General features: G+C 41.5%; 1 protein-coding gene across 3 annotated transcripts in view; it reads right to left on the bottom strand.

Moving 5' to 3' along the window:
- STK39 (serine/threonine kinase 39) overlaps positions 1-25695 on the bottom strand; it is a 443332-nt gene that overhangs the window by 322652 nt on the left and 94985 nt on the right. For all 3 annotated transcript variants that reach the window (XM_073545795.1, XM_073545797.1, XM_073545798.1), the window contains exons 3-8: positions 17538-17646; positions 13039-13180; positions 12355-12410; positions 7486-7595; positions 5837-5938; positions 3873-4006 (exon numbers count right to left, since the gene is read on the bottom strand). In XM_073545795.1, the coding sequence (XP_073401896.1) occupies positions 3873-4006; positions 5837-5938; positions 7486-7595; positions 12355-12410; positions 13039-13180; positions 17538-17646 (653 nt within the window). The remainder of the gene's footprint in view (positions 1-3872; positions 4007-5836; positions 5939-7485; positions 7596-12354; positions 12411-13038; positions 13181-17537; positions 17647-25695) is intronic.

Raw genomic sequence — 25695 nt, forward strand, 5'->3', positions numbered from 1 at the left:
ATACTAACCACTTTGTCCTTTCTCGTTTCAGGGAACAGAATTGTGAATCGGTGGCGGTCTGTGAGGGATCGTTTCAAGAAGGAGTTCAATAAAGAGATGCGGGCCCCGAGTGGATCTGGAGGACGCAGGAGCAAGTACAAGTACGCACAAGCCCTGTCGTTCCTCCGGGAAACAATGGTCACTAGAAGGTAAATATTACACACCACATGTGAAAAAAAATGTTAGATGTAAATTTTTTTTTTCAGCCAGGGCCATACCATGTCAGTATTTTAATTGTTTTTTTTTCTCTTTATTCCACAGCACGGTGAGCAGCACTCGGGAGCCGGCACGATTGGACCCTTCTGAGGCGATCCCTGAGGAGACCGGCACCGAGGGACACTTCGACCGCCCCGGTACATCTGCACCTTCCCAGCCTTCCCACACATTCGACCCATCTGTCCCATCCACCAGCACAGGAGCAACGTGGCCGCCTACATTACATGAAGCTGCTGGTGAGGAGATCGCTTTCCCTTTACCCCACCCTTCTGCCCCTGCCACCTCTAGTACACCTGCGGGTACTGGGCGGCAGCGGCAGAGGGGTCAGGAAAAGACTTATGCGCCAGAGTTCTTGCATCTGAATGCATCTTTCCAGAACTGTCTAAAAGTCTTGTCAGAGCAAATCTCCGCAGGCTATCAGCAGATCAACTCCAGCATTCTGGAGGTGAAGACACTTCTGCAAACCATGCATTCAGAAGCAAGATCTTCGCCAAACCACACCTTTTTCAGGTCTGTTGTGGAGCGCATGGAAACGCTCTCTCCTGCCCAGCAGATGCATGTAATGCATTCATGCCACGCTGCTCTCCAGCAAGTTACCTCCCAACCTCCTCCTCCCACCACAGTAGTTCCTCCACCTGCACCCCCTCCAGCCACTTTCCATCCTCCCCCTCCTATTACATCTACACCCCCTCCAGCCACTTTCCATCCTCCCCCTCCTATTACATCTACACCCCCTCCAGCCACTTTCCATCCTCCCCCTCCTATTACATACCATCCACCTCCCAAGCACCATCCACCTCCCCAGCACCAGCAACCTCCCCAGCACCAGCAACCTCCCCAGTACCAGCAACCTCCCCAGTACCAGCAACCTCCCCAGTACCAGCAACCTCCCCAGTACCTGCAAACTCCCCAGTACCAGCAACCTCCCCAGTACCAGACATCTCCCCATTTCCAGCAACCTGCCCCGTACCAGACATCTCCCCACTTCCAGCAACCTGCCCCGTACCAGACATCTCCCCACTTCCAGCAACCTGCCCCGTACCAAACTCCTTCCCCATACAACTTGCCATCAACATCATCTGCTCCTACAGTCCCTGCCCAACCCTCCACTCCACCGCCCACCACCTCTTCTGCTTCCCACATGTCCACCCATTCTGTAGTTTTTTCCACACCTTCACCTCTAACTGTTCCTTCCCCACCACGATCCCAGTCCTCTCTCCACACTCCCAGTGTCGAAGTGTCCCGCAGCCCCTCCAGCAGTATTTCCACCACACACTACACAGATTTATAATGTGTGTATTTAAATAAAAATGACCAGTTTTATGGTTTCAAAGCTTTATTAAACAAGTTTATTAAAATTTTAAAAAAGTTTACTAAAAAAAACATTTTTCAATAAAAGTTAAATTATTTTACACTGGTTGTCTGTCATTTCTTTCTGCGGCGAAAAAGGTTAAATACAGGGTATTTAAAAGGTGAAATGGTATTCAAAACTAGGTATATAACTGTGGGTAAATTTTAGCTTTTTGCCACAGTTGTGTTCCTGGTTGTGTTTGAAGCAAAGTATTTCACCTAAAAAGTTGTGTTTATTGTTGGTGATTTCCTAACAATGTACACAACTTTTGTTAAAAGGTGAAATACTTTGCATAAAACACAACCAGGTACACACCTGTGGCCTAAAGCTAAAAATAGTAAGACCATGACAAGATAGCCAACTTTGGTTGGCAAAGGTATATACTGTTGGTCCAGAAGGTACACAAGTTTGGTTAGGGCACAAATCTTTCACACTCTGTCATCCTGCCAGTGTACTCTGCCTTGAGGTGACATAAAGTATATTGCAAAATTGTCCCTCATTACTGAAACCGTCACAGAACTTCTAGTGGTAATGTCATGGTAATCTTGCAAGGTGGTTTCTTCAGAGATGTCCTCAATGGAAATGGGTTCCTTGCAGATAACAAAATTGTGGAGTACCACGCACGCTTTGATCACCTCGTCCACAGTTTCTGTCTTGAGGTTGATCGCAGTCAATAGGACCCGCCATTTGGCTGTCAGAATACCAAAGGTACATTCAACCATTCTTCTTGCTCTTGTGAGGCGGTAATTAAAAATGCGTTTTGGTCTTGTCAATCCTCTGCTAGAGTACGGTTTCAAAAGGTGTTCTGACAGCTGGAAGGCTTCATCCCCTACACAGACAAATGGCATAGGTGGACCAGATGTTTGCGGCAGCGGTCTAGGTGGTGGGAACTGGAAGGTGTTTCCATACAGTTTACGCCCCATGGCAGACAGTTTGAAAACTTGAGAGTCATTGGAGCGGCCATAGGCCCCAATATCAACCGCAATAAATTTGTATTCCGCGTCAGCGATGGCCATGAGGACAATTGAAAAATATTTCTTGTAATTGAAATATTCCGATCCCGATCCAGCTGGCTTTACAATGCGGATATGTTTCCCGTCCACAGCGCCCAAGCAGTTGGGAAACTGACATATCTGTTGAAACTTGTCAGCAATTTCAATCCACCTCTCTGTTGTGGGCTCTGGTAAAAACTCTTCAGCTAAGGAGTCCCACAGTGCACGGCATGTGTACTTCACAATTCCAGATATGGTGGAAATCCCGAGTCTGTACTGGAAATGCAGTGACGAAAGGGATTCTCCAGTTGCAAGAAATCTGTGGGGAATTAAAAAACAATAAATTAGTTTTAAATCACAGCATTACATACCAAAACTGACCTATAACACTTGGAGATACAAACTACCACCAACAAGATTGCAGTGAAAGTGTGCTCTGATGCGAGCATATCCAATAAATGTGGCTTACCTTAAAGTCACCATCAGACGCTCTGCGGGTGAAATAGAGAAGCGGCAATAGGTGTCCGCTTTTCTTATGAGGTGTGCAATGCGCTCCACCAAGTAATCAAAATTCTCCATTTTCATCCTAACATATCCAAAAAATTTATCCGGGTTTCGTTGAAGGTCCATGCAGAGTGTAGAATAGACCCCACGCGTCATTCTCTTGGCTGTGATGGGGTGGATCCACAAACGTCGTCTACGATGCCTGATGCGCTGCTGTCTTGCTCTCTCCTTCTCCAGAACAATCACCCTCAAACGATTCGCCTCCGCTATAAAATCCGCCAAATTCTTCAAAATATTTCCAATCACAACATCCATCTTCGCCAGTAACTTGCTCTTCTCTCCAACCTGCACTTTCTCCTCTACAACCTGTCAAAGAAGGGCTGTAGGAACATGCTATATATAGTTTTCCAGTAGCCAATCCCGTTCGGAAGGCCACAAGGGTCAATTTTAAAAACCGGATCCGGCGTAAACCGTCGAAAAATGGATAGAAAAACGGATGAACCGGATGAGACGGATCCGGTTTTGTCTGTCAAGAAAAAGACGGATCCGGCAGAAAACCGGATCCGTCACATCCGGTTTTACGAAACATTTGCCGGATCCGGCGTTCCGGCACGACGCCGGATCGCGCCTGACGCCGAAAACCTGATGTGTGAAAGTAGCCTTAAAGATAGGGCATCAATGTTAAAGTAGTGGACAACCTCTTTAAGTCGTTGATCGGCACTTGTTACGGGCAGAAGTTGGCCCATATGTTTGTGGCTTTAGTCACTTACCTCTTTGATGGGTCTTTCTGGAGACAGAGTGAAATTAACTTCCTAAAAGATTTCCCATACTTCCTCATCATCTCCTTATCTTCCACTCCAGTTTCTAAAGTTGGAGGGTCGTTTTGCAAGGTTAACATTAGGACCTAAAGAATACAGAAATTTTTTAAAGGAATAATACAATGCAGATGGAGGTTTTTTTTAAAGCTAAATAGTCACTATATGGCACAAAACAAACTGTAGATATTACTAAATAGACCTCATAGACCTGATGAGACTAGTGTACTTACATTGAGAATGCACAACGATTGCATAAATCTCTCTGAAAGTTGTGAAGCTTGAAATTACGATGAGCATTTTCTGGGTCCAGCTAGAGCTATTCTCATGAAATGCTCAATATAATATCAAGTAGGGCGCTACACTCCAGCTTTAGTTCGGGTCCGCGCATCTTTTTTTCTCGACAGCCGTTGCTCACTACGGTGTGGGATTTCTATGTAACCTGGCACACAGGTTTTTTTTAAAACTGGCTCAGGTGGCTGTTCCCCACTTGAGTATTCAGGCAGCAGGTACACTTTGCTACCATGTGCTGACACCCTGGTTAACCACAAGACAAAATCAGCTTTGCTATTGCTGGATTCTACTAGAACTTCATCAAGATGACTGTCTGCCAATGTGGCTCTGCTGCTCCAAGGTGCTGTCTGCACACTCAGTTCTGCTATATCAAGGTGCCTGTCTGACAATCCAGCTTTCCTTTTCCAATGTGCTCAGCCCTGAGGACTCAAGGTATCATCCTGCATGTCCATATATGCTGTTCCTCTCTGTTCCACATACTATCAAGCATAACCAGCTCCACTGTTCCTTGTGTCATCCAGCATTTCCAGCTCCTCTGTTCCGTGCTGTTTCACGTGCCTTTCCTACTCCACCACACCTATGCCTCTTTCTGCTCTGCTCACCCTGACCTATTGCTTAGCAAACCCACTTCAGGGGATGAACCATAACACAGGGAAAGTTTCAAAAAGGATTATAAAACCATTTTGACATGGATTGTTAAATCCATGTATTTTTCAGCTAATATTATTTGTTTTGCCTTTTATAGCCTCTGTGTTGCACTGTCTATTTCTGGCTGCAAAATGAGTATCCATCAGTGAGATCATTCAGATGGGAAGTTTGTAAGTCCAGTTTTACACATTTAGTCACAAATCCGCAAAGAATCAGCAGAGCGTATATGCATGTATTACTTGCAGATCAAATTTCATTGCTGACTTGGCTGCGGATTTCACCCTACTCCAGTACACGGCATTGAATAGGTTGAAATCCGCCATGGAACATTTTTTTTAAACAGAGTAAAAGAACAGATTAATCCAGCTCACCGCACTGCCTTGCTGGTAGGGTCCAAATCCTGCGCACGGATTTGACTAGGCAGTCAATCAATAGTAGAAAAAAGGGAAGAAAGTTCCAGCGCTAGGAATGGAAAATTAAAAATCCATTTTATTGTGCCAATGCATATTAAAATTCCAGCAGGTACAGCATATCAGTCGGATGACTGCAGAACAACGCGTTTCGACGCCTCAGGTCTTAATCATGTTCTAACATGATTAAGACCTGAGGCGTCGAAACGCGTTGTTCTGCAGTCATCCGACTGATATGCTGTACCTGCTGGAATTTTAATATGCATTGGCACAATAAAATGGATTTTTAATTTTCCATTCCTAGCGCTGGAACTTTCTTCCCATTTTTTTTAAACACATCCAATTGTGGAAATTATTATTCCAGAATCAGTTAATTAAAAAAGTGTTCAAAATTTATTTATTTATTAATTTTGTGATATATTCCTAAAAGCTCCAATGCTTCTGGTCATTGTGACTGCTATACGGCCCACTGGTTTGGGCAGATGTGGTCAACATTTGTGTTAGCGTGTGTGTAAAATCACTGGGCCGTAATAACACTTATTGGTTATTATAAGCATAGAACTTCACCTTCATTGGCGGATACTTGTGATAAGGAGCTGAACCTGTGGCCAGTTCAATCGCGGTAATTCCAAAACTCCATATATCAGCTTTGAAGTCATAACCTCTAACCTAACAGAAATGAAAATCGAGAGGCTCATTAGTGGCAAAAAAACGTCTCAGGTCACTGCCAATCCAATATTTCTCTACTATATAATGCTTTTATATGATTTTTATATGGGTACATAATGGGGTTAGTCATCGTGCAAGTAGTAATCGCATTTGTTCAATAATGTATCCAGCCCGAAGAAATGTATTAAATTGTAAATTTCATTACCTTTTACTTATTAAATAGTGATATTTTAATCACATACCATAGAAGAAAAAAAACAGGACAAAGGCACAGCTGTATGACCTCGGGTTAATGAAGGTGCATACACCAGGGAATACGGGTGCCACTTCCAAGGAAAATAGTCTGTATATCCATAGAGAAGAAAGCGGATAGGCACAATCCGTCCCGTGTTGACCTGTTGAAGCACAATGTAAGCGCAAAACCATCGTCTTCTGTATTTGCTCCATGGTTTTATCTGCCTGCTGTTGGTAACATGATGCCACAATAAAGGATATTTTTTGCACGGGATGGATTGTGCCTGTCCGTTTTCTTCTCTATAGTGATATTTTAATGATATCTGTATACCTGTAGACTGTGAGCCCTCGCGGGCAGGGTCCCCTCTCCTTATGTTCTTGTGTGTCCCTTGTCTTACACATGTTTATTATACTTGTCTATATTTCCCCTTTTCACATGTAAAGCGCCATGGAATAAATGGCGCTATATAAATGCATAATAATAGTAATAAGGGCACATTCCAATATTTTTCGCATGCGAGTTCTATCTGTGTTGTTCGCAGATATAACTCGTACATAGCATGATACCATATCTTTACATTGCAGCTCATGCCTTTTGAATTTACTAGGTATCACCCACTGGCCGGCTGCGATATGTTCTTTTATACCATACACAATTTGTAATACTATATGAACTGTCCTATAGATACCTACTTTCAAGGAAGTTGAGCAATGTTGCATGCTGGCTGTATAAGACAGCCGACACCTAATGTGTGTGGATTTGCTCCAGTCCACTCCATTGACCGGCACACAACATGTACGGTGGATATCGGGAAAGGGTTAATGTGTACAAACATCACTTTTCAACTTCTTATTGATATCATAATTATACACTGCAGCGAATACCTTTCAATCGTAAGTGTTTCTTGGAAATTACCAAAAATGGGGCGGATTTTACTACATTTACTGTTTGTATTTTCCTAAAAAAAAAACACTATAGGCGCTTTTGCCCAGTCTCTGGAAAAAATATTATTGGCCTATCATTCAGATCGGCCTTCAATGGCTCATGGACGGGGTTACATGACTAACAACCCTCACTAGCAGAGGAGGACGATATCACGCTGAGCGGGCTGAGCTACCGTAAGTGAGGAGCCTTTTGTGTCCCATCTTATTGTACCAACGCGTTTTGGCTCCTTGCCGGCTCCTTTCTCAAAATAAAAAGTTGCTAGTTATTTTTTTTTTTTTTTTTACCTTGAGACAGTTTAACCCTTTTTATGGGCATTTAATGACTGTGGATTTTAATGACTGTGGATCTTTAACACTCAGACTCATACCTGTTCCATTACTTCTGGAGCCATCCAGCAGGGAGTACCAACAAATGTTTTTCTGACTTTATTCCTTGTCATGTCACCACCCGTGGCTAAAAATGAACTAACACCAAAATCTGAAAATAAGAAGAGATGAAAAAATGTAAAACGAAAATGCAGCAAATTTGCACTCAAGTTCAGAAGCCTAACTTTTGACAATTATAAGCACAACCATACCTATTCTATAACCCTTTATATGAGACCAAGCGAAGTTTTCAGGTCTTCATAATAGTACAATACAGAGACTACTACGAAAAAACGTTTATAGGTCCATTCAATACATGAAAAACTAAGAACGTGGTGGCACTCACAAATGATAGATTATTCTCTTTATTTCAGTGTCCATAAAAATGTGCATCATAAAAAAAAATGTGGCGCTCTTTAGAGCATGGACATTTCGCAACTACTGATGCCTCTTCGGGATGGTTTGCAATAGGGACACTTTTAAATAAAGAGAAGAATCTATGATCGGTGAGCGCCGCCACTTTCTTTGTTTTTCATCTATCGAATAGATCTACATCTTTGGTAGCAGGAAATTTCACAGTAGGTCTTTAGATCTACAGCAGAAAAATACATTATATCTTAACATGGTTTTAAAACCCCATCTATAAGCATTAAAGAAGATCAGTCATCAGATTTCACAATGTAAACTGGATGCAATATTAGATAGATCTCTTAGACCTGATGAGGCTGGTGTATTTAATTTGCAAATCCATATCAGAATGGCTGTATAATGCTTTTTTTTAATGTTTGAACTTAATCTCTGCCCGTCTAGCCTTATTGACAGCTCCTTAGTGTCCCTCCTCCCTGCTAAAATCTCACACTGCTCAGTACAAGCTGCAGCTGTCTGTCAGGCTAGGTGGTCAGAGACTAAATACACTTGAACTCGTGAGCTATTTCATTCTATAGCTAGACTCATAAAATGTTCAACTTAATATAAGCATCATACAGCCATTCTGACATGAACTTTCAACGTAAGTACACCAGCCTCATCATGTCTAACAGATCAGTTTAATAAGGTAAGCAGTTTGTGTTGTAAAATCTCGTGACGGAGCTGCTTTAAACAGCACTTTGCACTAATTCCTCATGTTTTAACAGTAACATTTCAACAGACATACTAAATTTTTTCCATTTTATTTAAGATATTGACCATGGGATTGCGTGTAGTGTTTATACCTAGGGGACATCTAATTTTATATAGTGATATATGAGCAGTTCCTGACTTATTGTGACTTCGCTCTAGCTTGTAGCATGTTCGCCCCACAGTACAAGAAGAAAAAAATATGTACAAGCTCCGAAATATTTTTTATGCCCGGTTCTAGAATAAAAATGTCTACATTTAATAAAAAAACATAAATCCTAAACCCCTGAAGTCTATTTGTGCAGAAAAGAAAATCTAATGAAGCTGGTACAGACTCCCGTTCGGTAATCACAGATCTGCCATTCTTTAATTATGCCGATTTGTGGAATACTAAAGGCCATTTTTTGCCTATTATGTCGTTTTTCTTTCCTTCTTTACCTCCAGATTAACTTTCAGGGAAGAATTAAATTACTTGGAATCTCCTAATCAGTTTTCCGAGATACAGTCTGGAGAATTCTACTCTTACGACAATGTATAGAGGGAAAGTCGCATTTTCTATAAAAGCAGAAAAGGTAATTCTAGCTTTCGATTACCCCAATTTTCTACCAGCACTCGTAAATCACATTTATCATAGATAGTTTTACTCGTGGTTTCTCACTGCAGTACCAGCTTTAATAAAAATAACATCTACAATGTTTGGAAAACGATATGGCTTCCAGCTAAATGTGACACTTCTGTGATTGTATCCCTCTCGAAAGTCATGAAACTTTACAATGAGAAAATGGAAAACGGTCTTAGGAGCGCAGGAGAGAGACTCAGACAAGAGATGGGTTTAAACCACAACGCGTTTCAACGGAGGATCCGTCTTCATCAAGTGAAACTTCCACCTGATGAAGACGGCTCCTCCGTCGAAACGCGTTGCTGTTTAACCACATATCTTGTCTGTGTCTCTTTCCTGCGCTCCTAAGACCGTTTTCCATTTTCTCATTGCTCCTATCCACCATTGGAGGTTTTCGGCTGGCGCTGCGGTGGAGACCTGACATTTTTGTCTGCCCCTGGGTTGCTTCCTAAGCGCTCCTTTATGACCGCTTATCACTGACTCTTATGAAACTTTACAAGGCTTATACTACAATTTACTCATTGATATCTTCACTTACTGTGTTGTAATTTGTATAATTATTTTCTAATATTTTATTTAAACAGCCCGGTCTATCAATACGAGGCTCAATGGCGCGTTGTTATAGAACCAGGGGTCAAGGGAGCCTGGAAACAGTAAGTCTCCTAAACCACTTCCGTAAAGAAGTCCATAGTAAACTGTGTGTCCAATGACTGGGACAAGTACGTAGTTGAATGACATGAAACCCCAATTTTTTGGAACAGGAAGTTGGCTAAAATAAAATTTATGGTTAAAGGAATTGCCCAGGACTGACCTACTGATGACCAAACCATAAGATAGGTGATCAAAACCAGATCAGTGGGGGTCCTATTCGTTGCAATAGGAAATGATCTGCAGCACCCAGGAACGGCTACTAAACAGTGATTGTACAGTACACTGATTACATCCTGCCACCCGATCTTAGTCACGTCTGGAAATCACCACCGATCAGATATTGATGAATACCTAAGTGCTGTAAAATACATTTAACACTTCCCAAACTATTAACAGTTAAACCCTTCATCACGCTAGACCACCAGAAAAGTAAAAATGTTTCCCTGACTGACTTTGACCACTTAACAACCGTAGACTCCCTGGAACTCAACTGGATATCCTGGAACTGGATATCAATAACTAGAGATGGGCAGATCGATTCGCGGGACTCTGGTCGTCCATCAGTCCGGTCAGGAGTCTCTGGCCGTTGGACGGGAAGCTCACGAATCTTTAACTTTCTAGGATCCCATTGCTTTTGACTAGTCGGAGTGGATAAAAGACATGGTATCTTTGTGGCGTGACGCTTAGATGAAGTTGCAGCAGCCAAATCAAACTGTGCCGGAAATCTCAGAAGGGAAGAGATTTGCAGAGCATTAGTCCAGCGGTCACAGGGCACTGACTTGTCCGATGTACCAGAGTATCAAGACTCGATACGCCCAACTCTACCAATCATCATTCTAGACCAGGGAGATTAAACCTAGACCACCCACATTAAACGCCCTATAGACAACTAATAATAATAATAATAATAAATTTTATTTCTATAGCGCCGACATATTCCGCAGCACTTTACATTTCAGAGGGGATTTGTACAGACAATAGACATTACAGCATAACAATAATCACATAGATCATAACAGATGCCAAGAGGAAAGAGGGCCCTGCTCGCAAGCTTACAGTCTATGAGGAAAGAGGTAGATACGAAAGGTGGGTGGTAACAGTTGCCCTGAAAGTATGGACCAGCTATAATGTTAAGTGTCTAACAGTACAGACACAGAGGTCTAATGGATGCATAAAGCATGTGGGAACATGATGCGGGGAACCTGGTTATGGTAAAACTTTTGACTGTGCCACCCAGGGATAGATTAGGTTAATGTGTTGAGGCGATAGGCCAGTCTGAATAAATGCGTTTTCAGGGCACACTAAAAATTGTGGGGATTGGGGACTAATCGTATTGACCTGGGAAGTGCATTCCAAAGAATTGGCGCAGCACGTGTATAGTCTTGGAGACGGGAGTGGGAGGTTCTGATTATTCTGACAACTACCTAACTACAAATCACAAGGAATATTATAAAACAATTACTAGTCCTGACCAGTATAAAAATAATAACGGCTTTACAACCAAAAACCACCACCATTCAAGGAAATCAAGACATAACCGCTTGTATCGATTGACTACAGACTTTTCACTCAAACCAGGACAACCCCTTTAAGCCAATGTTAACCAAAAGTAATATTATCATATACCCATAATCCACCTTAGACCACTGTGAACTTTTAGGATTAACCCTGAAGCCAACCACAACGACTCATCGAGCGATCCAATGGAAGCAGCAGTACAAATGTGTCCACCTATAACTTTCCATTAATTAGGTTAAGTTCTCAAATTTTGCACAATACAATATCGCAACATACTACCATACAAAAATCTTGACAGGCCGCATCTCATATCACAGCCACTGGGTGGCGACACTGAGAAACATATAGCATAGACTTCTCATGACAGAGTATGACAAAATCATATCTTATTTTTTTTTTTTTTTTTAAAGCTGGACATCTCGTACTACAAGTCTTAATATTGAACCAACAGCCTTAAAGGTAAAGAAGGACACACCTATAGGTGAAACTCTTGCAACATCCAAATTAAAAAGGAGTTGCTTAACTTACCCTCTAAAAAATTGGAAAAGGCATAGCATGTGATAAAAAAAGAATAGAAGAAAATATATTCACTCCCTATAACCACCTACACCATTCTCCAGCATAGGCTGCTCTCATGGTGTCCAACAGGAAAGAAAACAACAATTTCCTGTTCTTCTCGCACTCAACCTCTGTGGCCTGTGATCAGCAGCAGCGTTCACTTGACCGGAATGGGACAATATTTAAATCACATCCAATGAATTTCCAGTTCTGACTGCTGCAGTCAATCAGAGACTCCAGTGTTTAAATTACTCAAGAACAGGAAGTCATCACTTCCGGTCTCGGTTTAGACCACCGAAGCGGCCATCGCTTGAGTGACAAATGTTACAGCCTTTTTTATCGCATGCCCTGCCTTTTTCAAAATTGATTAGGAGATTCAGAAATTCCCTTTATCTGTCATTGAAATCACCTGCTATCTGTATTGACCCATCTTCTCCCAAAAGGATATTTCCAGCCTTTAGGTCCCTGAGAAAAAAAAAATATTAAAATTAATATTATTCTTCAATTCTCTCCCTCATCTCTTTATAAAAGACCCCAAAAATAGTAAATTATTTTTTTTAATGTCTGAATTAGAAAGGACATTAGATCAGGAAATGTGGTCAGCTTTTTAATCTGCATCATAATATTTATTTTCTATGAATTACAAGAGGTCAATCAGAACAAAATGTAATCGCCCAGAGATACATTTCACATAGACTTGGATTAATCAGAATTTTGGTCGATGATTTTGTTTCTTTGTTGAACATTTTGCACTTTAATCTCCCCGAACATGAGATCTTCCCTTAGTTGTATCTGATATTAGTTTTTCTTGTAGCTGATATTGTGAAAAGGGAATGCTTGGAAAATCAATTTCGAGACCACAAAACTTTTTCCAGGTAAAGAAAAGAAAAAACTTTGTGACAGTCTGGAAAAGTATTGGGAATTTATGTTCTATTTCTGCCTCTAAGTGTAAAGAATCTTACCTGAAAACATTTTTATTTTCTTATATAAAAGAACTTAAAAACCAAATATATTAAACTTACGTGAAAATTAAGACAAACTTCAACATAAAGAACATAAATAGTTTACCTTCTGTACTGACATTATAACCTACCTATGAATCTGTCCGTTCCGGTGTAGATAATCTAATCCTTCTAGAACTTCTTTAAGAATAGTTGCGATAATCAGTTCTTCTAGCACGCCGTTCTTATGTTCCCCGCTGCTCACCGCATGTTTTATAATGTCTAACATGGAACCTGAAACACAATAAAACCATGAACCTAATGATATTAATATTTTCTCAGTATCCAGACAAAAAGATTGAATTTTCAAACCGTTTGGAACCTTAAAGTAACACTACGAGGCAAAAAAATGATACACTTTGTTGCGCCCGCCGCAGAGTCTAAGAGGGTGATGAATGACGCAAAGAGCAGAAGTGATCGAAATGATTAATAAAAAAAAATTCAATTTTTATGACTTTTCCCAGAATTTCAGATTTGCCAGAATCATAATTTTCCTGGAGTCACACGATTCCAGCAGATTGGTGGGTTCTTTTAAGCTCCAGAATGGGTTTAAGAACTAATAAAGGATTTTACGCACCTTTCCTAAATCCCGAACCTCGTCCATCCTGCTTCCGCAGCTTCCTGCCCAGAGTTCCACTTGCTCCCTACAATCTTCGAATCTTGTGGCGCTGACCAGTCCTCACTCTGACAATGATGACATTGTTCCCCACAAGACCACGTGAAGCTCAGTCAGCACCAGAAGATCCGAAGAGGAAACATACGGAGGACTGTGTAGGAAACTATGGCGGCCGGACAGGAATGTATCATCTTTTATTATTTTTTAACCCAGAGACCTCAGACTATAATGATATTTCAAAAAAGGGAACAGAACCCCCGCTCTTATGATCGACAGGGTCCTAACATACTTATCAAATATCCTGTAAGTTGTAACTGTCGAACAATCCATATAATATGTTCTTGTTGACGGTCTATAAATCTCAAGTAATGCAGAATGGTGAAATATTTTTCATTAAATTAGTACAAAATAGGAGGAGGAATCCTATTACTTAATTTACTCCCTTTTGAGACTTTATTGCACAAAATTAATTACTTTTCTTTTCTCAAAAATTCTTATCCCTAAAAAAGGGACTCTAAGGACCCTCTTCTGGTCAGCCAAGAGTAGCGGCTTTTGCTCCAAATACCCACACGCAGTGTTAGATTTACCCTATAGTAGCATTGAGGTTGAAAGTGGGAAGGTTCTCCGTCGGTGACCATGTGCCAGAGACTTTAGCCTCTTATGGAAGCTAATATGGCCAAAAATGAAGGCAGGAAAGGAATGAAGGGCAATTCCATTTTTTGGGTTTTAATACACCTTACTTTTAATAAAATGAATCTGTCCAAACATATGCGTTTCCACAAATCTTGACGAAAATAAAAAATAAAATTCCTCATCAGTCTAAAGTAATTCAGTCACCGATGGATCGAATCCATAGAAGAGGGCAAATAAAAACCGGTTCTCCGGTATAAAAAATAAAATGCATCCAATGCACTAAAACAACAGACCATTGTGCGGCCTCAAAATACTTAATCCCTCCAAAGTGCTTTCTAAATATTTCTCTTGGCCGAGCTAAGTCTTCCAACCAGTTTAATTTTGACATGTTATCAAGTTTACACGTTGATGCGTAAAGTCAAAATTATTAAATCCACTAGTAAATCTGGCTGTAAAACTTTGGCTAATTACTTTAGACTTTGATTCCAGACTCTCATCCTGCTCTTTTTCGTCATATAGGAGACTTAATATCCATTTCAAAAGAGAGTCTGAAGTTGTGTCGTCTTTTATAAAGATATTCCAGTCTTCTTTGATGGACATTTTTGCATAGTGTTAGTAAATACAAGCAATTTTGCAATTTACTGTTCACTAACGTTTGCAACTGTTTTTGAGATATTAAAGGGAATCTGTCACCTATTTTTTCGACAGCACCGCCATCAGGGGCTTATCTAGAGCATTCTTTTATGCTGTAGATAAGCCCCTGATGTAACCTGAAAGATAAGAAAAACAAGTTATATTATACTCAACCAGGGGTGGTTGGGGGCCAGGTTTTGGTCCGATGGGTGTCGCGGTCCGGCGCCTCCCATCTTCTAACGATGATGTCCTCTTCTTTGCTGCCCGTCGCGGCTTCTGCGCAGGCGTACTGCTCTGCCCTGTTGAAGGCAGAGCAGAGTCCTGCAGTGCACAGGTGCCGGACCTCTCTGACCTTTCCCGGCGCCTCAACAGGACAGAGCAGTGCACCTGCGCAGGAGCCGCAATGGGAAGCAAAGAAGAAGACATCATCGTTAGAAGATGGGAGGCACCGGACCGGCCGCGACACCCATCGGACCAAAACCGGACCCGGACTACCCGTGGGTGAGGAGTATAATATAACTTGTTTTTTTTATCTTTCAGGTTACATCGGGGGCTTATGTACAGCATTACAGAATGCTGTAGATAAGCCCCTGATGGCGGAGCTGGCAGCTGATAGTCGAAAAAATAGGTGACAGATTCCCTTTAACACTTTTGTTCTGTTTAGAGCTCATTACCTAGGAGTCCGACCATCGTTGCTGTCTAGTATGTAAGCACTGTCCTTAAACTCGCCAGAATTTGAAGGTAACACTATGCTCCAACTATCCTGGCCAACTTCAAAGCAGCACTTAAAAAATCAATAGCAAAGAGCTTGTAAGTGCTGCACATGTTCTGCTATCGAGATCGATGGTCGGTTTCCAAAGCAACAAGATGTAAAACAAAAGAAAAGTGTTAATATCTCAAGAAAGGCTGTAAATTTTAATAAGCAGTAAATTGCCCTGTATAAGTGTTTCTAAAATGGCAGCACCTAAAAGTCATTTGTGATGGGTAAAGAATATTCTGTAGTGATTTTATTACACAAAAATAATAAACATTAACTCGAAACCAAAGTATGGTTTGGCTGTTAGATGGTTTTATATTTAATTCCTGCTAAAGCCAGGATAACATCATAATACACATCCCATAAATATGGAGCAACGCCGGGATTTTTCTGTCTGTCCAGGATCTCCAGGTGAATATAACTCCATACCAGACCTGAGAAAAGTGCGGCCCACGGACCGAGACAGCTGAAAACACTGGCCTACGGGCCACATCATGGCCACATGAGATAAAGACAGCGGTGAATACATTAGTGGAGGACGGGGCTGCCGGCTCTTTCTTCCACCAATCTGGGTGTGATATAGCAGACATGATGACGTCAATTCATCACGCTGCTGCTAAGAGTCACTGCACAAGAGACAGGAGTCGAACGTTGGGACTACAGGAGTGAGGGAGTATGTATTTTTTTCCCTTCATATGTGTATGGGATGCTAAAATGTATATAGGAGTCTATTTGGGGGCTCATACTGTATAAAGGAGGCTATGCGGGGGCTCATACTGTATATAGGAGGCTATGTGAGAGCTTATACTGTATATAGGAGGCTATGTGAGAGCTTATACTGTATATAGGAGGCTATGTGGTGGCTCATACTGTATATAGGAGGCTATGTGGGGGCTCATACTGTATATAGGAGGCTATGTGAGAGCTCATACTGTATATAGGAGGCTATGTGAGAGCTTATACTGTATATAGGAGGCTATGTGAGGGCTCATACTGTATATAGGAGGCTATGTGAGAGCTTATACTGTATATAGGAGGCTATGTGAGAGCTTATACTGTATATAGGAGGCTATGTGGGGGCTCATACTGTATATAGGAGGCTATGTGAGAGCTTATACTGTATATAGGAGTCTATTTGGGGGCTCATACTGTATAAAGGAGGCTATGAGGGGGCTCATACTGAATAGAGGGAGCTGTGTGGCGGCTTATACTGTGTATAGGAGGCTATGAGGGGGCTCCTACTGTATACAGGAGGCTATGTGGGGGTTCCTATTGCATACAGAAGGCTATGTTGTGGATCCTATTGAATATCCAGGAGGCTATGTGGGGGCTCCTACTGTATACAGATTATGTGGGGTTCATACTATATATAGGAGGCTGTGGGGGTTTATACTGTCTATAGCAGGCTATGCAGGGTTTATACTGTATAAAGGAGGCTATGTAGGGGCTCATACTGTATATAGGAGGCTATATGGGGGCTCATGCTGTATATAGGAGGCTAAGTGGGGGCTCATACTATATATTGGAGGTTATGTGGGGGCTCATCCTGTATATACCGAGGCTGTGTCGGGGCTCATCCTGTATGATTGAGGCTGTATGGAGATTCATGTTGTATGAAGGGTGGCTGTGTGGGGGCTCATGCTGTATATGGGGGGATGTCCACATACTCAATTCTGCTCAATATTAAGTGATAATATAAATATAAAATTATAATTGCAATTAATTGGTTAATATTAATATTGACCATAATTAATTTCAGCCTATTGGTTCCACCCTCCACAACAGTCTCGGTCTCCCATGTGGATCCTCTAGAAAATAAATTTCCCACCCCTGCTCCGGACAATTACACTCAAATTCAATGCAATAATGATAAAAATCACACATAACAAAACATATACAGTACATACACACATGCGCGCACACACACATACATATACACACACACACATTACCTCCACTTAGCAATTTCATCACCAACCACAGCTCCTCCTTCACCACAAATGAGGTATAGTAAGTAACGACATTGGGGTGACTGCACTGACTCATGGCTTGTATTTCTTTCTGAAAAGAGACATATAATTAGTCACTGTTGTAGATAAAGAACATCGCGGCAGAACTAGAATATAGAATTATTATACCGTCATAGATCACATTTATACGTTACCTTTGAGTACATCCCACAACTTAAAGAGGACCAGTCACTTGCCACAAATATTTCATTTTTTTTACCTTGTGTAATTGCCACTGGTCTGCTGAATCGCAAACATAGGCAAGTGTCCTGAACATTTATAGCTATGGCTAAAAGGATAGTGACTGATTTTGACACACACAATCTGTTGAGTTTCTTCAGTATGTTACAGCTTTCTCTCCCTACATCTACTGCTAAGTTGTGAAGTCCTCTCACTATCCAGATTCACTACAAGTGGCTGCTGTATTCCCTGCTTCTGCTTTCATACAGGCTACGATAGTCCTTCCTGACTGGCTGTGCTATACCATGTGATGTTATAGCTACAAGGTATTATTGGGAAGTCGACCCAGCCAATCTTGAGCTCATGTGACCCTTCTCTGACTGATGCAATCTGTAAAATGGCTTCGGCCATTTTTGGTGATTCACGAGAAGCGAATCACAAATTGTTTGAATTCACCAACTTAAACTAATTTCTACATACTCAACGCACATTAATTTACTCATCTCTAATTGTAGATATTGATTGTGATCCCTACACAAACCACCTTAGCAGTTAATTAAAGTTTCTCCTCATTAAATTACTATATACAATTAGCAATCCCATATTCTTCAGCTATCTGTCCCCCCTATTGGATAATTTAGATATCCAGGGTAATCCTTGTAAACATGAATTCTGGTTCTTGGATGCCATTCAAGGTTTTATTATGGTCCTTCAAATAAGACTTCAAATCAAGGTCCTCTATGTGTCTGCGGCCAGTATTTGTTTTGGCAGTACAGTAATTGCTGTGACAGAACAAGGGAACGTCTCTTGGCAGCAATTCAAGTTCCGATTTCCCATCATATTAAACTGCAAAGGTTGGAAATTCTCTCTGCTAATATATTGTAGATCGGAGTATAGATGTAGTCACGTTCTTGTGGCAGAACAAAATGACAATACCCATGAAGAACCATGAATGAAGTTAAAAATGAGTAACATATGAGGAGTGATAGATAGTTTACAGGACATGTATTTAGCTAATAAATAATTAAAGGAAAAAAATGACGTGGAATGCTCCCTATTTTTCTTGACAACCAGCCAAAGTAAAGCAGACAACTAATATTGTCAAGCTGGGAATATACCAGGTTATTGGCCCTTCCAAGCCTAAAAATACAAGCCTGGAGCTGCCCCAGAATTGGCACATCCACAGTAGATCAGAGATGGGGAACCTTTTTTCTCCCAAGTGTGTTTTGGATATTTATACCATTCTTCAGGGGACAAACAAATTGAAAACTCCTCCCACAAGGTACTTCCTGACACAAGGTTATCAAGGCCTGAGTTTCCACACCCATGCAGTAAATAGATAGACAGATTTGGGTTTTGGGATAACACAGCAATTTCCGAGATGACCTCATTACTTACCATTTACATAAAATATTTTAATATACTGTATGCTTAATAAAAAAGTATCTTTTATTCCCATTCCCTACAACCATTTTTTGCTCCCTCCTTTATTTCTTAATTTAGTTTTATTTTTTTACACTAATGTGAAAGATGTAATGAAAAAAAGTTGGGAACTCAATACTTTAAGCAAATGCACTAAAAGTATGCAGGAAACTCTTTACCACCATCCAGTGGTGGCAGACAGACAGAATTCTGTAATTTCTCTATACGGCTATGCAGGTGTGCAGGAGCTCTAAATCAGAACGCCCCCAGAAGAAGCAAGCGGGCGAAACGTGCGTCGGTGCGCAGGGGTTCATTACCACCTCGGTCTTCTACTTCACTCTTCTCTATTTCAGTAAGTTCAGCTGGTATTTAATATATGGATTTATGTGGGGACCGAGTATCTCTTGCCTTAAACCATCCACTGGATATCACCAAGTGGGAATGATATTGAGATTTGTTTTAGGGAGATTATATATATGAGTATATATGCAGTATATTGGATATGCCATGGGCAATAATTATATACTGAAATTGTTCCCATTCTGTACATTGATTATTTATACCCTATTTGTGATTGTTTAACGCTTTCCTATCTCTTGAATGTACCATATGCGCAGCAAGAATTTTTGGGTTCCCCACATGTTATTTGGACCTTTCTAGTGGTTGGTGTCCCCTTTTGGGGTATGTTCTCTGTGATTATGTACAAGTAGCATTTTATGGATTTTATTAAGGTTTAAATAAATAATTAATTTTTAACAGTATATGGTTCTCTTCTCGTCAGTGATAGATTTATTAGCTGTCCTGTAGATTTACTATAAACATATGTTAAAGGGAAGCCATCATCAGATTTTTGCTATCTAATCTGACTGAAGCATGATGTAGGGACAGATGCAGCTGCTGTCAAAGAATCAAAGTTTTCTCTGCTGTAGATTTAGCAGAGCTCTGAATGCTGAGCCCTGTATCACCCACACCACTGATTGGCAGCTTTCTGTGAACACTGACAGAAAGATGCTAAGCAGTGGTTGGAGATTGGTTGGACTAGGAGGCATGAGGCAAATTGTCCTCTAGTGATAATCTCCTGCTGATAAAACACTGACAGTATTGAAACAAAAACACACAGCCCAGTAAGTGACACATTGCTGGAATCAGGCTCTCGTGATCAATATTATGCCGCTCTCAGATTATATAGAAAAAACCTGGTAACAGATTTCCTTCCAGAAACTAAACAGTACAGAATTCTCTTTAAATTTAAAAATTAAAAAATCCACTTCAGTTTGCTGCACTGTAGTATTTATTATCCCATAGTTGGTTCTTCTAGGGACATCATTTATAATAAATATGTATAGATGAATATTTCTGAAATAAAACAGCCATGTACAAGCTCACGTAGCTGAATGTTATGAAATGTAACAAAACAGAACCCGGTATTATGTAAACCAGCAGTAATATATGTTTACACAATGAAACAGTCAGTCACACAATCCCTGTGATTTCACGCCTGGGTTCATCCTCTGGAGTTTATACATTCTCTGCAGTAAGGAAAAGAGCAGCCTGGGTAATCGAGAGGACATATGGATCTACTACAAGGAGAAAGTGCTAAGGTTTTTTCTACACCTATTGGGAACAATATCTATCTACTGTATATCTCTATCATCTATTATCTATGTATTATCTATTCATCCCATGTATATATATCTATCTCTTAACTATCTCTTATCTGTCTCTTCATCCAAGGAATTAAATAGTATTTTCAGACAACTTGTTGTCATTTGATTATGTAACAAAAAGACATTCTGCAAATCACTGTATCTGAAAACCATGACTCCGATCCATCAAAGCGATTACCATAAATCATTGCACAGAGTTGCGCAAAATTTTGCGACTTTGGCATTTTCACGCCAGTTTCGCTACGCTTAATAGGCATGACGTCACAGCTCCTCTAAATTATGATGAGTTGTGGCATAACTTAAGCCAGAAATCTTACTCCAGTCTGTGACTGGAGAAAGATTTGTGCCGAGTCACAAGCCACTTTTCAGATGTACCTGATTCATTAAGAGGTGTATATATATGCCTCTTGTTAAATATAACGTTTGGCAAGTTAAAAAGCTTGACAGTTCCTGGAACTATTCCACTGATATGAGGACCTAAAGCAGTAGGACCACTCGTTCTGCAAGTGTGGTGTGAAAAGAACCCTACGCCTCAAGGTAAGCTAGAAATAGCTACTTTCCTCCTTTTCTTTTCATGCATTATATAGTATTTCAATTAATGATCCCCAAATTTCCATCACTGCCAAACACCTACCTTGATTGTCAGATGCCACAGTCACATTTACACCTTTCAGTGAACTGTGGATATAAAATTATGAAATAAACCATAAAGTACCAAGGTCACGGAAGCATTTTCCGTTCATCCTCTCATGGCCCATAGCCAGAATATTGTCATATTTCATTGCAATACTTCTGTAGAGCTACACCGGTTATACAGCAGAAAGTGAAGGTGAACTGGAAGGTCAGTAGTTACTGCTGTCTGTACTTGGTTTAGTCTTGAATTATGAAGCTTTTGCTCTTCCATTAGATTTCATATTATGGAGCTATTCTCTTCCACATGTATGGAACCACAGCACCTACATGTCTGTAGTATGGAACCACAGTGCCTACATGTCTGTAGTATGGAACCACAGTGCCTACATGTCTGTAGTATGGAACCACAGTGCCTACATGTCTGTAGTATGGAACCACAGCACCTACATGTCTGTAGTATGGAACCACAGTGCCTACATGTCTGTAGTATGGAACCACAGTGCCTACATGTCTGTAGAATGGGGCAACAGTGCCTACATGTGTGTAGTATCGAACCACAGCACCTACATGTCTGTAGTATGGAACCACAGTGCCTACATGTCTGTAGTATGGAACCACAGTGCCTACATGTCTGTAGTATGGAACCACAGCACCTACATGTCTGTAGTATGGAACCACAGTGCCTACATGTCTGTAGTATGGAACCACAGTGCCTACATGTCTGTAGTATGGAACCACAGTGCCTACATGTCTGTAGAATGGGGCAACAGTGCCTACATGTGTGTAGTATCGAACCACAGCACCTACATGTCTGTAGTATGGAACCACAGTGCCTACATGTCTGTAGTATGGAACCACAGTGCCTACATGTCTGTAGTATGGAACCACAGTGCCTACATGTCTGTAGTATGGAACCACAGTGCCTACATGTCTGTAGTATGGAACCACAGTGCCTACATGTCTGTAGAATGGGACCACAGTGCCTACATGTCTGTAGTATGGAACCACAGCACCTACATGTCTGTAGTATGGAACCACAGTGCCTACATGTCTGTAGTATGGAACCACAGCACCTACATGTCTGTAGTATGGAACCACAGCACCTACATGTCTGTAGTATGGAACCACAGTGCCTACATGTCTGTAGTATGGAACCACAGTGCCTACATGTCTATAGTATGGGACCACAGTGCCTACATGTCTGTAGTATGGAACCACAGTGCCTACATGTCTGTAGTATGGAACCACAGCACCTACATGTCTGTAGTATGGAACCACAGTGCCTACATGTCTGTAGTATGGAACCACAGCACCTACATGTCTGTAGTATGGAACCACAGCGCCTACATGTCTGTAGTATGGAACCACAGCACCTACATGTCTGTATTATGGAACCTCAGTGCCTACATGTCTGTAGTATGGAACCACAGTGCCTACATGTCTGTAGTATGGAACCACAGTGCCTACATGTCTGTAGTATGGACCCACAGCACCTACATGTCTGTAGTATGGAACCACAGTGCCTACATGTCTGTAGTATGGAATCACAGTGCCTACATGTCTGTAGTATGGAACCACAGTGCCTACATGTCTGTAGTATGGGACCACAGTGCCTACATGTCTGTAGTATGGAACCACAGTGCCTACATGTCTGTAGTATGGAACCACAGTGCCTACATGTCTGTAGTATGGAACCACAGTGCCTACATGTCTGTAGTATGGAACCACAGTGCCTACATGTCTATAGTATGGAACCACAGCGCCTACATGTCTGTAGTATGGAACCACAGCGCCTACATGTCTGTAGTATGGAACCACAGTGCCTACATGTCTGTAGTATGGAACCACAGTGCCTACATGTCTGTAGTATGGAACCAGAGAGCCGACATCTTCATAATATTGAACATCAACAGCACCATAATTTGAAACTACAGTGTCTACACCTCAAAAGAAAGATGCCCGAGTGCTAACAGCTCCAAAAAATGGAACCGCCATGTCTACATCTCTGTGGTATGGAACCATCGTGCCTACATCTGTGGAGTATGGAACCACCGTATCTACATCTCTGGAGTATGGAACCACCGTGCCTACATCTATGGAGTATGTAACCACCGTACCTACATCTCTGTACAGTAGTATGGAACCACCGTGCCTACATCTCTGTAGTATTGAACCACCATGCCTACATCTCTGTGGTATGGAACCATAGTGTCTACATCTCTGTAGTATGGAACCAGAGACCCAACAACTTCATAGTATTGAACATCAACAGCACCATAATTCGAAACTACAGTGTCTACTCTTCAAAAGCAAGATGCCCGAGTGCTAACAGCTCCAAAAAATGGAACCACCATGCCTACATCTCTGTAGTATGGAACCATCGTGCCTACATCTGTGGAGTATGGAACCACCATGTCTACATCTCTGGAGTATGGAACCACTGTGCCTACATCTATGGAGTATGTAACCACCGTACCTACATCTCTGTACAGTAGTATGGAACCACCGTGCCTACATCTCTGTAGTATTGAACCACCATGCCTACATCTCTGTGGTTTGGAACCATAGTGTCTACATCTCTGTAGTATGAAACCATCGTGCCTACATCTGTTGAGTATGGAACCACCGTGTCTACATCTCTGGAGTATGGAACCACCGTGCCTACATCTCTGGAGTATGTAACCACCGTACCTACATCTCTGTACAGTAGTATGGGACCACCGTGCCTACATCTCTGTAGTATTGAACCACCATGCCTACATCTCTGTGGTATGGAACCAAAGTGTCTACATCTCCGTAGTATGGAACCATAGTGACTACATCTCCATAGTATGGAACCACAGTGCCTACAATCTCTGTAGTATGGAACCACTGTACATACATCTCTGTGGTATGGAGCCACCATGCCTACCTCTATGGAGTATGCAATCACCGTGCCTACATCTCTGTAGTAATGGAACCATAGTGTCTACATCTCCGTAGTATGGAACCACCGTACCTACATCTCTGTACAGTAGTATGGAACCAGCGTGCCTACATCCCTGTAGTATTGAACCACCGTGCCTACATCTCTGTGGTATGGAACCACCGTGCCTACATCTATGGAGTTGTTAACCACCGTGCCTACATCTCCGTAGTATGGAACCATAGTGTCTACATCTCTGTAGTAATGGAATCATAGTGTCTACATCTCCGTAGTAAGGAACCACAGTGCCTACATCTCCGTAGTATGGAACCATAGTGACTACATCTCCGTAGTATGGAACCATAGTGACTACATCTCCGTAGTATGAAACCACAGTGCCTACATCTCTGTATGATACTACAGTGTCTACACTTCAATAATATGAAGCAAAAGTGCCAACAGCTCTATAGTATTGAACCACCTTGTCTATCCTTGTCTATAGCTCCATAGTATGGAACAGAAGTACCTACAGTTCCATAATATGGAACCACTGTGCCTACGGCTCCATAGTATTGAACCATAACAGTTCCATAATTTGGAACTAGAGTGTTTACACCTCAATAGCATGATGCCAAAGTGCTAACAGCTACATAGTATGGAACAACAATGCTTATAGCTCTGTAAGCTTGAGCCGCAGCGCCTACATCTCTGCAGTATGGAACCACCGTGCCCACATCGCTCTAGTTTGGAGTCACAGGCTCCTTGACTGACAGTAATACGACCTAAAACCTACAGTTGATTGAAACACACTCAGAACTGCCAGAGTAACACCAATATAATGCCTTCTGTCTTTAATTTTCCAGCAGCTAATATCTCGTTTGACTTACTTTTACGTGATGTTAATGAATTCCCCCTTTGGCTATTTTATTTAGAGGAAATGATTTCCATAAGCGTGAATGAGAGCAGCTGACCTGTAATCACCCATGCAGGACGAGACATGTCTATTTGAAAGGACTTGGTTGTACTAAATAATGAATCTGCTTCAGTATAGCGTCCTTGCATTCTGCTGCCACATGTGGCATGCCCCTCGCTGTGTAATAGAATCATGAGCGGGAGACTGGCCTTTTCAACCTATAAAGTACATTATTACTTATTTAACAACTTTTAGCTAAAGGAAGCCGAGCTCTGTAACTAGTGCTGTCATCGTATCCAAACCTGTTACAATGTACACAAGACCAAAAGGTGCAACTCGAATCTCCGAGGTCGCAATGAAAAACTTACGATATGATCCTCA

The sequence above is a fragment of the Dendrobates tinctorius genome, unplaced genomic scaffold (genome assembly GCF_039654945.1).
Source record: "Dendrobates tinctorius isolate UK_male_01 unplaced genomic scaffold, ASM3965494v1 ptg000143l, whole genome shotgun sequence".
NCBI lineage: Eukaryota > Metazoa > Chordata > Amphibia > Anura > Dendrobatidae > Dendrobates > Dendrobates tinctorius.